General features: G+C 43.1%; 1 protein-coding gene across 2 annotated transcripts in view; it reads right to left on the bottom strand.

Moving 5' to 3' along the window:
* Positions 1-7,671, bottom strand: part of gdf11 (growth differentiation factor 11) — a 30,907-nt gene extending 23,236 nt beyond the window's left edge. For both annotated transcript variants that reach the window (XM_017450158.3, XM_017450157.3), the window contains exon 1: positions 6,772-7,671. In XM_017450158.3, coding sequence (XP_017305647.1) covers positions 6,772-7,270 — 499 coding nt within the window. In that variant the 5' untranslated portion in view covers positions 7,271-7,671. The remainder of the gene's footprint in view (positions 1-6,771) is intronic.
* Positions 7,672-18,648: the final 10,977 nt, after the last annotated feature.

Consider the following 18,648-nt stretch of genomic DNA (forward strand, 5'->3'; position numbering starts at 1 on the left):
AAACTTCAAACAGTACCGTGTCCACTCTGTGCAGATTTCCTTCTCGTGGGCATGATGGGTGTATTTATAGAGAGTTCACTGGGTTCATGTTTAACACAAGCACATATTCTGCAGTTACTGATGACATGGTTAACTGAGCAGCAGTGTATGAGCAAAGAAGACTGAAAAATTGTCCTTACTGTTTAACCTTTTGATATTTTGTTAAATATAAGTATTGGCACCCTTCTAGTCAATATTTTGTGCTACCTCCCTTTGCCAAGATAACAGCTCTGAGTCTTCTGCTATAACGCCTGATGAGGTCCTCCATACAGAATCTCTCCAGATCCTTCACATCTCGAGGTCCACGTTGATGGACTCTCCTCTTCAGTTCACTCCACAGGTTTTCTATGTTAATATGGTCATGGCAGGAGCTTGATTTTGTGGTCAGTAAACCATTTTTGTGTTGATTTTGATGTATGTTTGGGATCATTGTACTGCTGGAAGACCCAACCACGGTCCATTTGAATCTTTCTGTCAGAGGCAGTCGGGTTTTTATTTAATATCTGTCGATATTTGATAGAGTCCATGATGCCATGTATCCTAACAAAATGTCCAGGTCCTCTGGGAGAAAAACAGCCCCAAAACATTAAAGATCCACCACCAAAGATGTAACCACCATAGAGAATTTTGGTGAATTTTTTGGAACAAAAGATTAAACGATAAAGACCATTTTCACAGCCTTCTTCGCACATATTAACCAAGGGTGCCAATATTAGTGGAGGGCACTGTATATGTTAAAATGATAACAAATCGTAATACGCTCATTTGTTTGTCTCCTGAAGTAGGCCTGCTGTTTTCTGCTTTGTGGTAAACTAGTCTGGATTCCCCCCCGCCCCCTGTTTTGTCTCCAATTTGACCCCTTGCCAATTTCCATCCACTAGCTAACTCTCCCATATCATATGATAGCTACCAGCTGGGGAATTGAAGGCCAACACGTGCTTCCTCCTCGACGCATGAAGCCAGCCAACTGCATCTGAACTGCATTCTGAACTGCTGCTAATGCTGCATCACAGGGCAGCATAACACCATTAGAGGAAAGTGCTATCTGTCCTTATCTGCAGATAGAAGCACACAGATGGTTGACTAGTGTCGCTGTGATTGACAGGGGAGAGAGAGTAATGCCATCCCTCCCACATACAGAGCACGGCCAATTTTTCTCCCTTGGCTCCCGATGACAGGGCGAACGCTTTTCCGTTACGCCACCAAAGACCCACATAAATGTCTGATACGTTCATTTGACTTGTATCACAAAGCTGATGATTCCTCAAATATGATTGGTCAGATTCATTTTCTATAACAGCAGCTATGAACAGCTAATTCACATAATCAGAGTCTAGATGTAGATGATGCAGATTGTAGTTATTTAAAAGTATAGGAAAATGTATCGTTGTTGATAAAGGGAAGTTTTCGGTGAGGAGATGTTTATTTAACATTTCTCGAAGGGGTCTCCTGTGTCAGCTCGTTGTAACAGCACAATTACTGGGGTGGGGCTTATACGAATTTGTCATTCGAAAACATGTACCACCCTGTCCAGGGTGTACCCCGCCTTGTTCCCGATGCTCCCTGGGATAGGCTCCAGGTTCCCCGTGACCCTGAAAAGGATAAAGCGGTATAGAGGATGGATGGATGGATGGAAAAACATGTACCCTCTTAGAAAGCTCTTAAGTAAACACTTCTGATAAAATTTTGTTTGGGGTAATGTGGGTTTCTGATGGGGAACATTTTACGTGTTAATCAGGGACAAAACGCATAAATACAACACCACTTTGCAATTAGTCATACATAGCTTACGCTATATGGCCAAAAGTTTGTGGACGCCTGACCATCACACCCATATGTAGGTCTTCCCCAAACTTTTGCCACAATGTTTGAAGCGCACAATTGTGTCGAATGCCTTTATATGCCGTAGCATTACAATTTCCTTTTACTAGAACTAAGAAGCCTAAACCTGTTCCAGCATGGTAGTGCCCCTGTGCACAAAGTGAGCTCCATGAAGACATGTTTCGCCAAGGTAGGAGTGGAAGAGCTCAATCGCCCTGCACAAGAGCCCACTGAACACCGTTGGGATGAAGGTTAACGCCGCCTGCACCTCAGGCCTCATCACCCAACGTCAGTGACCTCACTAATGCTCATGTAGCTGAATGGACACAGATCCCCACAGCCAGACTAAAAATCTAGTGGCGAGCCTTCCCAGAATTGTGGAGGATATTATAAAAGCAAGTTGGACTAAATCAGATATGAAAAAAAAAACAACAACATATGGCTGTAAAGGTGTCCACAAACTTTTGGCCATAACGTATTTCAACCACACGATCACAACTGCTTTGAGGAAACATGCACACCCACTGTCATTGCTAAAGAATTATAATAAACATTGATCAAACGCCATCATAAAACCAGGTTTCTGGGCACATGGGAAATATTCAACGCAGCGTATAAGCTAGCTAATGACTCGTGCTAATGATTTAGCCAGCTACCATGTAAGACTTTCATACAGGTAGTGTAAAGGCATAACATTACTGACAGTGAAAACAATTCAGAACTGTTGCGAACATCGACAGTTCCCTCGGATTTTGCTGTAGGATTACTCAGAAAAGCCTGAATAGCATGGCCCAAAATACTGAGCTTCGATAGATTCTGCCATACATCAACGCTACGTCCCGACTCGTGAACATATCGGAAGTCCTGAATTAACCAAAGCAGCTTGCTTCTCAGTGTGAACGCATGCTAAGCAACCTATCCCGAATTTTATTCACTGCACCTTTAGTACAGGTAGGTTCTGGCAACCACGATCCATTTTCAACCGTCATAGTTTTATTTACAGCCTATATCAACCACTTACTTGGCTTTCTGTTGGGTTTTAATCATATTTTGTAATATCGACAACGTTGTAAAGTCAAGTTATTGTGACAGTTTGTGAGTCGCGACGCAACGTTGATGTTTCTCATTAGCATGAGCGTTTTGCTTTCAGGTTGGCGCGAAGTCTAACTATGGCGTTTCTTCACTTCTGAGGGAAACGTTCTCAGCAGCGCTTCATTTACACTTCCGCTGTGTTTATATTCCCTGCATAGAAAAAAAAAATTCATTACAGCATGCTAGTCAGCGGAAACATAAGCTTATTTCGTATATTATTTTAGCGTATTGCCTAGCAGCGATGTTCTCACGACGTCAGTAAGAAAGCTTTTTTCTCTCCGGCTTACTTCTCTTGCCGAATCTCTCGTTTCTTCTCGCATTCTTTCTGTCCTTCTGCTTTTGAAAATATTTCCCTTTTTTTTATTTGAACACTGATCTTTCTTTCATTCCTCTTCAATCACTTTCAGCTCCCTGCAAGCACCATATTTTCTCTAGCCTATGAAAATATTGTCAATGTAGGCATTCTATACATGCCATATCCATCAGCTCATTCTCAGGGCGGTATATATATATATATATATATATATATATATATATATATATATATAGAGAGAGAGAGAGAGAGAGAGAGAGAGAGAGAGAGAGAGAGAGAGAGAGAGAGAGCTTTATATGCAGTACACGTTCTTTCTGGCATGTGCACTACTTTGCGTAGGAAACATGAAGTTTACAAGGTGGTAAAGCATTACCGATACCATATGTGCTCGTTTTTTTCCTTTAACATGTGCATCATTAGTAGGCGCACAGCAAAAATTCCCCAGTGTTGAATTAACACCTACAGGGTTTATATAAGTCCAGCTGGACACAAACGAACCCTGTGAAAGTGACTCTGTGGATATAACGGAACTTTAAAACACGGTGAAAATCTATCTGAGAAATGTCAAATAAATAAATAAAATAATTTTTTTTTTTTTTTTTTTTTTTTTTTAAATGACGGTTTATGTGGAATCACAAGCTGCGTTTAAACTGCTGTTCATTATTCTGAGACGTGAACTGAGTGACAATCGAGCGAGAGTTTAGTGTGTGTGTGGGGGGGGACGACACACACACACACACACACACACACACACACAAAAACCCCAGCTTTGTTCACATCTCGTCCTCCCTAAAAAAAAAAAAAAGAAAAAGAAAGAAAGAAAGAAAGAAGAAGAAGAAGAAAAAAACGGGATTATTTGCTCGGCTTTTCGTCCGCCTTGTGCAGAATACATTACGTGTGTAAATGTTGTTGAACCCCCGGCGTTTCTTGGCGGAAAGGTCACACACTCCCCCTCGACCCTGATTCTGTTCCCTCAGGGCTTTGTGTGTGTGTGTGTGTGTGTGTGTGTGTGTCCACACCCCCTTCTCCCCAAGCTGCGCCTATAAAGTTCGCATTTAAAAGGCGAGTGCGCTGCTGAGGGCCGAACAATAGCATCTTTCTGGACACACTTTTTCTCACTGCCTTGGTTGCCAGACTGCCACTCAATTGCAACATATTTTAACACAATAGTTGGGGAAAGCATATCCTTGAACTGGAAGATATGATGTATTAGTTAGTGTTTGGGGTGGTTCATGATAAGCTAAGTTGTAGCTGTTCAGTTTGCTTCTGCTCTAGGGACTGCAAGGTTGAGAGACTAGTAGAAATTTGGGCCGTTTAGGAACAACTTTGTGAGTTTGAAATGGACAGTGACACGGTTCGGGGAATGAATGAAGATTTGGCGAATCAAATAAATGTAAATCAAACCGTGATTGAGAGAACGTGCCATCCCTGCAGTGTGCAGTGTAGAGGTTCATTTCGAAACCAAGCTTTTTAGACTCTATAACTTGTGAGATTTATCGTTTTTCTGGCAACAATTAAGCTATCTGTTGAAATATCTATTATTTGATTTTTGACTGTCCCGAATAAACAAAAAATATCGGATTTGACGCGTGGCCAAGGCTGGAGGCAGACCGGGTTACATCTTCCTGCCAGGTTTTAAATGAAATGATCATGATCGGTTTATCATACACCCCGACCAAAAACAAAAGCATGTACAGGCTGCGACTGCAAACATCAAGTTCAAAGGATATGGCAACCGAGCATGTTATAGCAGTTTTTTGTCTAGCAATTTTTAAATAAAGCCAACCTCAAGGACATCACGCAGAGCCCTAGGCCTGCCATATGTTCGCTCATAAGTATGCGATTTAAAAAAAAAAAAAATACAAAAACAAAAACAGCTGAGTAGTAAACTGACCTCTCGGCACAAGTAACAGACGAGAACGAAAACTCAGTCTGCATATATACGAGTCTCTAATGATAATAACCTCATCATTCGGTTTTTCTAAATTCATCAAGTTCAGATTCAACACTTTACCTGCTCCCTGATGGTCATCTCTGAAATGAGGAATTCTTGTCTACAGGGAACAGTAAAAAAAAAAAAAAAAAAAAAAAGATGAAGTGCTCCCTAACTCATAAGGAGTTCCCTACTGTACACCTCGTCACCACCTGTCACTATAAACCATTATAAATTCCCAACTGGTTACTGGATTCAAACTGTTCTCAGTGTGATCCCTAAGAACGAGCCTTTTATCAATCCTTCCACATTCCTAACCCTTTCTCGAAACCTCTCTGCCATTACAAGGGTTTAACGTTGGGTCTAACCGGGTAGATTAAATCCACGCGCACAGTCTGGGCAAACATTTACTCTAGTTAGTGTGAGTTATTCTATGAAATCGATCAAATCTATGAAAACGGACGACTGACAAAGAAAAACTGAATTGGATGTCGTATCATGTCGTGTTATCTCGCTCAGTGGTTCCCGGGTTTCTGGATCAAGGACGGGGGGAAGGTTCAGATGTAATGAGTAATGTCAGTAGAGAACCCAATTCAGAAAGCTACCTAGCAAAGGCTCGGATAAAGGCTGCGTCTCATTGCCCGAATACGGCTAAACAGAGCATGGTGTTTATCCTTTACTTCTCTCAACACTGCTCACACGATTTAAAGTCTGTTTAAGTTTGTAAAAAGGTGAGATTGCTTTCTTTGGAAAAGGATACTTATGGGAAAATAATGAATTTTTTAACTACTTTCTGAATTATTTGAGATGGTGAAAACGCCGAGTTAGGTGATATGGCTGGAGTACGGAATTCGTACAAATATCGAACAAGCGCGAGCGATGAAGCCGTGGGAAAAAAGTACGAGCGCTGACTCCGCCCCTAACGGCACACGTCATAACGTCACATACGAGTTTTGTGCGTCTTTACTTCTGTTCACAAGCAGCTTCGAACATTTCTCTTCGCCGAGGTCTAGCAAATACCGGCCGAACAGCCGTATTTTAACGAAACAGAGTGAGAACTGTTTGAAACATTTACCGGAATTGACCAAAACGAGGGGAATGTCAGGCAAGTACATAGTGTGAGTAAAAGTAGAGCTCACGAACAGATCAAGATGTGCGTGGATTTTGTGTACCTGGAAGCTGTAGGAAAGCTTTTTAACGCTACCTCAAACATTTGGAACTGTCTATACAAACTGATTTGTGTTTCTAGTTCACAAGCAAAACACCAGCTTGAGTGTTGCGCAATCGCCAACTGTACACACCACTCTCAGAGAAGAGTTGTGACGTAATTGATCACATTATGGATAGTAGGTCGTCTGTCCAGCCTTTAAGGCAGTGTTGAACTACTCCATATAATGTTGACTTGACCCTACAACACTGATGAATGAGCATTAAGGTTACTTTATCACTGTGACGAGTGAGTTCAGTGCACACAGTGCTAACTCAACCCTGTAGGGTAACCTTTGGAGGTTTTGCGCTAGAACTTTCAGAATAAGTGTTCACACATGAAAGTTGCACATTTTGTGGCACTCACGCTCTGAGGCCATTGCGATCACGGACTCAGTGGTGGCGTGATACTCATCCGCCTCGGTGAAGTCGTCCAGCTCTCGCGCTGCTCCTATTCCAGCCGCGTCTCCCTGGAAGTCGTGCTGGTCGAGGAGGCGCTGCAGCGGCGGCGCGCGGGGAAGCAGCTGCTCGGCCACGGCGCGGCTGATGTTGGGCGCTTGCTTGAGACGCAGCTTGCTCAGGATCTGCGTTTTGATGGTCTGGAGGCGTAGCGCGCGGCTCTGCTCCCGCCACGCGCATGCCGAGCACTGGCGCGCGCCGGCTGCCTCCTCCTCCGCCTCCTCCTCCTCTGCCGGCACTTCCTCCTCGTGCATCACCTCGAGCAGGGAAACGGACGAGGGCATAACGGCCATCACGGGCACTTCAGAGGGCGCCGCTGCGCGCGATAGCAACTCGGGCTCGTCGCTGCCACACAGCTCGAGCGCCACGAGCACCGTCAAGCACAGCCAAAAGTTAGCGCGCGCCATCCTCAGCGTGCTTTTATCCTCCTTTCTCTCTTTCCAACGTGATGCAAAGTTTGTCAACTGCAAAGTGCAAAATCCTCCAACTGGTTTAAATCAAATGTCCTTTTGCGTGAGTTCCATAACAAACAACAACAAAAAAAAAAAACAAGAGACTTAATGCATCCCAAGAACGACAGATCTGATTTGCTCCCCGTACACTGATGGAAAGATAGAGGGATGGAGGTGTATTGTTGTTGTTGTTGTTGTTGTTTTGTTTTGTTTTGTTTCACCGCTCCGGTATATTGCAGGTTTAAACAGCCTTGTTGGAGGATGTTGCTGAGCGTGGAGGCGCCTTTATAGAACCTCAGCTGGTGTCGTAATCCGCCTCGATTGGCTAAGAGGGCAAACAAAGGGCTTTCAGGATGGACACTAAATGAGAGAGAGAGAGAGAGAGAGAGAGAGAGAGAGAATGAGTTATTTATTGCTCTCCATCTAGAGATCAGTAATATCACTATGAACGTATGCATCTAAAAGGTTAATGCAGTTTATAAAGATGTAACATTTAAATTTTTCAGTTATGCTCAGTAGGTGTCTCTGATCCACTGGATTTCTGGAGCAGTTGTAGTTTAAATCATCAGTGGTAGTTTACTGAATCACTGGTAGTGTTGTGGCTCAGTTGTGTAGTGTACTGAACCAATTCAGATATCTGATCAGTTGTGTACTGTGTCAGTTGTATTAGACCGGCTTAATATCAATATCTACATTGAACTTTATAAGATATACAGCAATCTGCTGTAACATTATGACCGCCTGTCATATATCGTGTGCCACCAAAACAGCTCTGGGCCATGGAGGCATGGACTCTGAAGGTGTGCTGTGGTATCTGGCACCAAGACGTTAGAATCAGATCCTTTGTGCACTGTGAGGTGGGGCCTCCATGGATCGGATTTGTTTGTCCAGAACATCCCGTAGATGTTTTATCGGATTCAGATCCGGGGAATTTGGAGGCCCCGAGTCAACACCTTGAACTCTTTGTCATGTTCCTCAAACCGTCCCTGGACATTTTTTTCAGTGTGGCAGGGGGGATTATCCTGCTGAAAGAGGGCACTAAGATTAGGGAATATCGTTGTTATGAAGGGGTGTACTTTTTATTGGTCTGCAACAATGTTTAGGTAGGAGGTACTTGTCAAAGTAACATCCACATGAATGCCAGGGCCCAAGGTTTCCCAGCTGAACATTACCCAGAGCATCACACTGCCTCTGCTGGTTTGTCTTCTTCCAATAGTGCATCCTGGTGCTATCTCTTGACCAGGTAAGCGACACATTCATCAGACCAAGCCAGCTTCTTTCATCGCTCCATGGTCCAGTTCTGATGCCCACTTGCGCACTGGAGTCGCTTTCAGCAGTGGAAAGCTTGGGCACTCTGACCTTCCTGCAGTTACTCAGCTCCATACACAGCAAGCCGTGATGCACTGTGTGTACTGACACCTTTCTATCCTAGCTTTCTCAGCAATCTGTGCTACAGTAGCTCTTCTGCAGGATCAGACCAGACAGGTTAACCTTCGCTCCCCACGTGTATCAGTGAGTCTCGGGCGCCCATGGCCCTTTCTCTGGTTACAGTTATCTCACCTTGTCCTGTTGTTTTGGAGATGCTCGGACCCGGTCGTCTAGCCATCTCAATTTGGCCCTTTTCAAAGTCACTCAGATCCTTACGCTTGCCCATTTTTCCCTGCTTCCAACACATCAACCTCAAGAACTGACTGTTCACCTGCTGGCACGCTCCTTGACAGGTGCCGTTGTAACGAGGCATTCAATGTTATTCACGTCACCTTTCAGTGGTTTTAATGTTATGGCTGATCGGTAGGGCCGGGTAAAAAATATCGATTCTCCGATTTTAATCGATCTTCAATTTAATGAAACGATTCTCAACGCGTGTGCTTTTTACTCGAGAGGATATGAATATTATCTGTAGTTCGCCTCTCGTCCTGAACAAGTCGCTATCTTTCATGATCTGAATTTTGAAAACGGTTTTATTTCTGAAACGTTTCAAGTTGTTCATGAATTTCACTGTTGCACATTTCCAAGGTTGTTTTTATTTTTATTTTTTTAAGTATTGTGCATTGTGCAATTTGTGCTCGTGTGCACTGTATGCACATAGTTATGATTTCTTGCTGCAATGTTTGGTACTCAAAGTAAAAGTATAAAGTAATTCGACATAATTGCGTGGGCCCTATTGTTCAGGTAAATGTGTATTTCAGTAATATAGCTAAGTAGGAGGGTTTCAGTTACCAGCACTTATATTAAAATATAACAGGAAGTCGATATTGAGGTTATATTACTGGTTTCTAGATGGAGAGCAATAAGTAATAATGCTCTCTTTCTCTCTACAGGATCAGTTGTAGTGTACTGGATTATTTGTAGCTCTACTAGAGCAGTTGTAATTGCTCTGGATCAATTGTAGATGTAACAGACGAGTTGTCGTTGTACTGGATCACTTGTAGTATACTGCATAAGTTGTAATTGTATGTGATGAGCTGTAGCTGTACTGGATCAGGTGTAGCGTACTGTTTCAGTTGTAGTTGTACTGCAACATTGAGCGCCTTACAAAGACAAAGAGCATTATCGTTTATTGCTCTCCATCTCAAAACCGGTAATTTCAACTTAATATCAACTTCTGAACCTAGGCAAATGCGATGTAATGAGATGTAACTTTTATATTTTAAATGATGGTTCTTTAAATGATTAAATTCATGGTTGTACACGATCGGTTGAAGTTGCACTGGATCAATTGTACAGTTGTGGAGTAATTGTAGTAGCACTGCATCAGTTGTATTATTGGATGAGTTGAAGTCGTACTGGTTCAATTGAATCGCACTTGATCATCTGTACTGGACTAGTTGTAGTGGTAGTTGTACTGTATCACTTGTAGGTCAAGTCAAGTCAAGAGACTTTTATTGTCATTTCAACCATATACAGCTGGTACAGTACACGGTGAAACGAAACATCGTTCCTCCAGGACCACGGTGCTACATAAAATAACATACTGACCACATGAGACGGCACGGAACTAAATAAGACCTACACATTTCTACATGAAGTGGATGTGCAAATGTGTTCAAACTGCACAAGACAGTACAGTAACTACTAAAAACAGGACAGTAGGCACAGTAAGTGGCCAGTACACAGTTCTAGTGTGAAAGTGTCAGATATAACAGGTAGTACAAAATGATTATGTGAACGTAAACATAACATACTGTACAGTATACTAGACATACGTACAATCAGTTGTAATGTACTGGAACAGTTGTAGTTTACTGGATGAGTTACGTAGTGTATTGGACCAGGGTATTGTGGATCAATTATATTTGTATTGGATCAGCTGAATCAGCTGCAGTTGTACTGGATCAGCTGCAGTTGTACTGGATCAGCTGCAGTTGTGCTGGATCAGCTGGACCAGCTGCAGTTGTACTTGATCAGCTGAATCAGCTGCAGTTATAGTGGATCAGCTGGAGTTGTACTGGATCATCTGCAGTTGTACTGGATCATCTGCAGTTGTACTGGATCAGCTGGAGTTGTACTGGATCAGCTGAATCAGCTGCAGTTGTACTGGATCAGCTGGATCAGCTGGAGTTGTACTGGATCAGCTGCAGTTGTACTGGATCAGCTGGAGTTGTACTGGATCAGCTGGAGTTGTACTGGATCAGCTGCAGTTGTACTGGATCAGCTGGATCAGCTGGATTTGTGCTGGATCAGCTGGATCAACTGGAGTTGTACTGGATCAGCTGCAGTTGTACTGGATCAGCTGGATCAGCTGCAATTGTACTGGATCAGCTGCAGTTGTACTGGATCAGCTGGAGTTGTACTGGATCAGCTGGAGTTGTACTGGATCAGCTGGATCAGCTGGAGTTGTGCTGGATCAGCTGGATCAACTGGAGTTGTACTGGATCAACTGGATCAGCTGCAATTGTACTGGATCAGCTGGAGTTGTACTGGATCAGCTGCAGTTGTACTGGATCAGCTGGATCAGCTGGAGTTGTGCTGGATCAGCTGGATCAACTGGAGTTGTACTGGATCAACTGGAGTTGTACTGGATCAGCTGCAGTTGTACTGGATCAGTTGTACCGTTGGGGATGAATTGTAATTTTACTGGTTCCACTGCTCAATTTAACAAGTTGGTAACGGTATTTTTTTTTAGTTATGATCAGTTATATTGTACTGGATCAGCTATAGCATAATACATTAGTTAGTTGGATAAGTACAAGACAAACTGTAGTTGTACTGGATCACTAGTAGTTTTGCTGGATCAGTTATAGTGGTACTTAATCAGTTGTACTGTGATGCATTACTTGTAGTAGTGTCCTGGAGCTGTTGTAGTTGTACTGGTTCGGTAAGTAAGTGTGTGTGTGTGTGTGTGTGTGTGTGTGTGTGTGTGTGTGTGTGTGTGTGTGTGAGTGAGAGAGAGACAGAGACAAAGAGCAATATTGCTTGACCTCCATGGAGATACCAGATTCCAGTAATATAAAACTAATATCTTTACAATAACTTCTGCACTTAAGCCGCTAACGCACAATGTAACATCTCATTTTATATTATGATCCATTGTAGTTGCATTCAATCAGTTTTAAGGTATTGGATCAGTTGTAGTTGTATTAGATCAGTTGTAGTACTGAATTAGGTGTAGTTGTACTGGATCAGTTGTAGTTGTATTAGTTCTGTTGTGGTTGTACTGGATCAGTTGTGGTGTACAAGTTGTGTAGTGTACTGGATCAGTTGTAGTTCTACTAGGTCTGTTGTGGGTGTACTGGATCAATTTTAAGGTATTATATCAATTGTATTTTACTGGATCAGTTGTAGTTGTACTAGTTCTGTTGTGGGTGTACCGGATCAGTTGTGGTGTACAGAATCAGTTGTAAGTTGTGTAGTGTACTGGATTAGTCGTAGTTCTACTAGGTCTGTTGTGGGTGTACTGGATCATTTGTAAGGTTTGTAAGGCTAGTTCCCACATATCCACGACAGAACCCCCGCCTTAACTCGTGGCTCCCAAAGCACGTAACAAGTTTGGAAGTGTGTCCTGGATAACAAGACCAGAGGTCCTTAAGCGCATCAAAATTCAATTGAGTGTCATCTCTCGCATGGCCGGAAAGAGGACGCTTGATGTCTTCTCTGTGGTACAGATGCAGGGCCATCTCTTTTGCACCGCAGACAGATGATACAATATCCTCGATCTGGCTTGAGCGTGGTACAAAGGCCACCGCACAGCCAGTGGGGGAATGAAGCCCAAGGTGGAGCCCGAGGAGGGAACGATGCTCACCATGAAGCCAGAGAGGGGAGCAATAATCTCTGCGACGTCAGAGGGGGGAGTGTAGTTCTCCGTGAGGCCAGAGGGGGGAGTGACACTCTCTGTGAAGCATGAGGGGGGAACTATGTCCTGCGTGGAGCAAGAAGGAGGAGCAGCATGCAGCGTGAAGCAAAGAAACAGAGTGACGTCTATAGCAGAGCATGGAGACAGAGTGACGTCCTCAGCGGAGCATGGAGACAGAGTGACGTCCTCAGCGGAGCAGGATGGCAGAGTGACGTCCTCAGCGGAGCATGGAGACAGAGTGACATCCTCAGCGGAGCATGGAGACAGAGTGACGTCCTCAGCGGAGCATGGAGACAGAGTGACATCCTCAGCGGAGCATGGAGACAGAGTGATGTCCTCAGCGGAGCAGGATGGCAGAGTGACGTCTTTAGAAGAGCAGCAAGTCAGAGCGATGTCTTCATCCGAGCGACATCCGATGTGAGCCTGGCATAGTGATGTCCGAGGTGGAGCAGGGAGGCAAAGCGGAGCTTTTGGCCGAACAGGGAGGCTGAGAGGCGTCCTCAGCTGAACAGGGAGGCTGAGAGGCGTCCTCAGCTGAACAGGGAGGCTGAGAGGCGTCCTCAGCTGAACAGGGAGGCTGAGAGGCGTCCTCAGCTGAACAGGGAGGCTGAGCGGCGTTCTCCGTTGATTCGGCAGGTTGAGAGAGATACGCAGTAGGGGACGGAGGTTGGGGAAAGATCTTAGTCATGGCTTTCCAGCCATGCTTCAGTGGCCCTAACCCAAGATCCCTTCCCCTCTGGTTCCAACCTCAGGTACTCCAAGATGTTCTCTTGGGTGGAAAAAAATCTGCTGCATCTGGATCAGTTGTAGTTCTACTAGATTTATTGTGGTTATACTGGATCATGTGTAAGGTACTGGATCGGTTGTATTTTACTGGATCAGGTGTATAGTGTACTAGATCACCTGTAGTTGTTCTAGATCAGTTGTCATTGTACTTGACCAGATGTAGTTGTACTACATCAGCTATGGTTGTACTGGATCAGGTATAGTTGCACTAGTTATACTGGATCAGTTGAGGTTGTACTGTATCAGATGAGTTTATACTGGATAATTTGTAAGGTATTAGAAGAGTTGCGCTTGTACTGGATCAGTTATATTTTACTGGATCAGTTGTAGTTGTACTGGAACAGTTGTAGTTGTAATGGATCAGTTGTAGTGTACTGTAACAGTTGTCCTTGTGCTTGCTCATGTGTAAATGTACTAGCTCAGTTGTGGTTGTACTGGTTCCAGTATAGTTGAAGTTGTAGTATAGGAGTAGGTGTACTTGATCAGTTGTGGGTGTACTGGATCAGTTGTGGGTGTACTGGATCAGTTGTGGGTGTACTGGATCAGTTGTGGGTGTACTGGATCAGTTGAAGGTGTAATGGATTAGTTGTAGGTGTACTTGATCGGTTGTGGGTGTACTGGATCAGTTGTGGGTGTACTGGATCAGTTGTGGGTGTACTTGAACAGTTGTGGGTGTACTGGATCAGTCGTGGGTGTACTGGATCAGTTGTGGGTGTACTGGATCAGTTGTGGGTGTACTGGATCGGTCGTGGGTGTACTGGATCGGTCGTGGGTATACTTGATCAGTTGTGGGTGTACTGGATCAGTCGTGGGTGTACTGGATCAGTCGTGGGTGTACTGGATCAGTCGTGGGTGTACTGGATCAGTTGTAGGTGTACTTGATCAGTTGTGGGTGTACTGGATCAGTCGTGGGTGTACTGGATCAGTTGTGGGTGTACTGGATCAGGTTTTTGTATACTAGTTCAGTTGTAGTTGATCTGATACAGTAGTTACTGTACTGTAGATGTAGGTGTGTGTGTGTGTATGTGTGTGTGTGTGTGTGTGTGTGTGTGTGTGTGTGTTTTAACAATGTTAGTTTATTTAAAATCTGTCCAGTGACCATTCAAAACCAGCTCAGTGATCAACGAAACCTGTCCAGTTCCAAAGCTCACCATATATTTCAAACATATCACATATTTATAATGAAACAGTTTTAATACTATAGGTTTCCTAAACAGTAATTTAATTGTTGTCATTCAATTTCATATTATTATTTACAGGTGTCTTAGGTTTTGAGCAAATATGATCAACCAGTACAACGGTGTCAGTGTGCCTTGACATAATTTCTACAAGTCTCTGGAACGGTACTGGAGGGATTCTTTCCAAAGATATATACACTGATGATGGTGAGCACTTTTTTAATACATCAGTCCAAAACCTCCCATAGGTGTTCAGTTGGGTTGAGATCTGCTGACTGCGAAGGCCATAGCATAGCATAGACATCGGATTTATATTCTCCTACATCAGACCATTCAGTGTATGGGGTAGAGTTATTCTGGAAGAATAAAAACCATGGACAGAAATTTTTCATCATAGGTAAAGGTGTGCAGTCAGAAGAACTTTTGATTTGCAGTGACTTTTCACTCTAAGGAGATAAGTGGACTCAAACCATGCAAAATGCCCTCTGCAGTATAACAGAACCAGTAAATCCCTGCACTCTAGGGGTCAAGCATTCAAGCCTGTACGGTTCTCTTGGTGTAGCCACACATGCACTCACCCACTTGTTGAGACGAATACATGGATTAAAATGTTTGCAGCCATGGGCTCTGCATCATTGGTCTGAGGGGCTTGCAGCTTGATACTACTACTACTACTAGTAGTAATAGCCCTGATCTCAGTTGTGATAAAGTGCTTAGAAAGGCTGGTCAGAGATTTCAGCACTTCTCCATTACCTGACACCATGGAGCCATTGCAATTCACATACCGTTACGATCGATCTACCGATGACGCCATTACACACCTCCTACACACAACCCTGATCCATCTGGACACCAAGAAGGGAAATTATATTAAAATGCTGTTTGTTGACTACAGCTCAGCATTTAACCCTATAATTCCCTCCAAACTCACCACCAAGTTGGAGGACCTGGGACTCTGTGTCAGTGAATCTCCAACTTCCTCACAGGCAGACCACAAGCAGTATGGGTGGGCAGACGTCTCACCCTCCCTCACCCAGGGTTGTGTCCGGAACCTGCTGCTGTACTCATTGTACACTTATGACTGTGTGGCCACGTCCAACTATACCACTATTGTCAAGTTTGCTGATGATACTTTTGTGTTGGGAACTGATCTCTGATAATGACGAGAAGGTCTGAGCTCTCTGACCTGCAGGCTATTTACAGCAAGTGGTGCTGGACCAAGGCCAGGAAGATAGTAAAAGACCTCAGCCGTCCAAACAATGGATGCTTACACTTCCTGAAGGCCAACACAGAGAGAATGATGAGCAGTGTCTTCCCACCAGGAGAACACCTAGGACTAGACCTTGGATTTGTTTGCACAACACCCACACCACCTACATTCCTCTTAATATACATGTATTACCCTCATATTTATAAATATTTATTATATAGTTAGCAATTTATTGCACAGCATTGTAAAAGTATATAAAATTGCACATATCTGCACTTTATTCCAAATATAGTCCAGATTGTTGGTGCCATCTATCTTTTAGATCCTTTCTATTATATTTTTGTATTTTTCCTTTTTCTAATTGTATACAAGTAAATTCCTGGTTATGTCAATTCTACTTTTATGTCATGGACAGCCGTAAAAAGCATTCCACTGCATGTCGAACTGTGTATGGTTTTGTGTGTGACCAATAAAAGTAAGCATAATTAAATTTGATGGCTGCAACACGTCTCAAAAAAGACGTGGGACCGGGGCAACAAAAAGCTGGAAAAGTAAGTGTCAGTAAAAAGAAACAGCTGGAGGTTAATTGGGAACAGGTCAGTAATATGTTTTGGTATAAAAAGAGAATCTTAGAGAGGCAGAGTCTCTCAGAAGTAAAGATGGGCAGAGGTTCACCAATCTGCGAAAAACTGCGTCTACAATTTGTGGAACAATTTCAGAATAATGTTCCTCAACGTAAAATTGTGAAGACTATGAATATCTCATCATCTACAGTACATAATAACATCAATATATTCAGAGAATCTGGAGAAATCTCTGTGTACAAGGGACAAGGGTGAAAATCAGTCTTGCATGCCCGTGATCTTCGGGCCCTCAGACGGCACTGCATTAAAAACAGGTGTGATTCTGTAATGGAAATCACTGCATGGGCTCAGAAACACCTCCAGAACTCACTGTCTGTGAACGCAGTTCGCCGTGTCATCCACAAATGCTGGTTAAAGTTCTGTCATGCAAAGAAGAAGCCGTGTGTGAACATGATCCAGAAACACCGCCGTCTTCTCTGGGCCAAAGCTCATTGAAAATGGACCGAGGCAAAGTGAAAACTGTTCTGTGGTCAGACGAATCGAAATTTGAAATTCTTTTTGGAAACCATGGACACCGCGTCCTCTAAACTATAGAGGAGTAAAGAGGAGAGGGACCATCCGGCTTTTTATCAGCACTCAGTTCAAAAGCCTGCATCTCTGATGGTATGGGGTGCATTGGTGCCTATGGAATGGGCAGCTTGTACATCTGGAAAGGCACCATCCATGCTGAACGGTATATACAGGTTTTAGAGCAACATATTCTTCCATCCAGATTCCATCCCATCTTTACTTCTGAGAGACTCTGCCTCTCTAAGATACTCTTTTTATACCCAATCATCTTACTGACCTGTTGCCAAGTAACCTCCAGATGTTTCTTTTTACTAACGCTTACTTTTCCAGCCTATGTTGCCCCCGTCCCAACTTTTTTGAGACGTGTTGCTGCCATCAAATTCAAAATTACCAAATTTTTTCCTTAAAACGGAACATTTCCTCAATTTAAACATTTAATATGTTTTCTATGTTCTATTGTGAATAACATATGGGTTTTTATGAGATTTGCAAATCGCCGCGTTCTGTTTTTATTGACATTTTACACAGTGTCCCAGCTTTTTTTGAATCGGGGTTGTACTATAATGAATAAGGTATGCATGTATGTACACATATTGCTATTACACGTTAGTTTAAAAAACAAAACCCGTCTTACCCTTCATTATATCATCACATTTCAACTGCAGAATTAAGGTCAATAAACCCCGAAGGATTTTGATAAAGCCTGAAAACAGAATGGCCCAGCGGTGTGAAGTGTTTGCTGAGCATCTCCTGTGCTGTGGCTCCACCTAGTGTTAACAGTTCCTGCTGGTTTGACCTGTGCCAAGCTGGGCAACCGTGCTAAATCTACATGTGCTGCAAATGAAAGTGAATCATAAATTACTGCATGTGATTGTCATGGAACTGAAAGACAAACCTGCACACCTAAGGTAAAAAAAAAAAAGAGGTTTTATTCAATTACATTTGTATTCAATTTTATTTATGTAGTTCTTCATATTTTTATTTATATAGTGCTTTTAATAATGAACAAAGCAGCTTTACAGAAATCTTCATACATATTTCTTTCTTTTTCTTTTTTTTCCGCGTTAAGCATGCCAATCCTAGTTTATTGGTGTTTTTTCATGTTTTTATCCAGGCATAAATTTCATGAGTTTTCAGTCTGAGCCATGTTGTAAAACAGCCGAGTCCCCATCTGATGTCTGGAATAGAGGCTATTATTTCCTAATACAATAAATATACTTTGGGGGAAACTAAGGAACTGTTAGTGGAATTAGGGACACTTGCACGCCTGTAATTCAAGTTCCCTTTCCTCATGAAGCCTCAGCAATCAAGCAAGGGATACTGAACATTTTCTTTTACTTACCAGTCCATCCATTAATTAATATAATAGAAATATGTTTTGATGTTATTTGTGATTAACATTATAGCAGGTGGCAGCATGGTTTAGTGAAAGTCTGCAGTGGGAGGGTGGGATTTGGGGGATGAGCTGGAAGGGTGATGCATGATGTGACACACCTCTATTTCGGAAGTCTACCAGAAGCAATCTGTCTGCCAACTTACAGAAAAATGCATCCAATCTGATTGGGAGAAACTTCATCAGACAGCAAGAAAATGACCAAAAACACACTGCCAACACAACAAGGTGTGGGGGTGGGGGTGAGATTTTAGACTGGCCAAGTCAATCACCAGACCTTAGCCCAGTTGAGCATGCAGAGGAGACTGAAGGGAGAAAC

This window comes from Ictalurus punctatus, chromosome 21 (genome assembly GCF_001660625.3).
Source record: "Ictalurus punctatus breed USDA103 chromosome 21, Coco_2.0, whole genome shotgun sequence".
Lineage (NCBI taxonomy): Eukaryota > Metazoa > Chordata > Actinopteri > Siluriformes > Ictaluridae > Ictalurus > Ictalurus punctatus.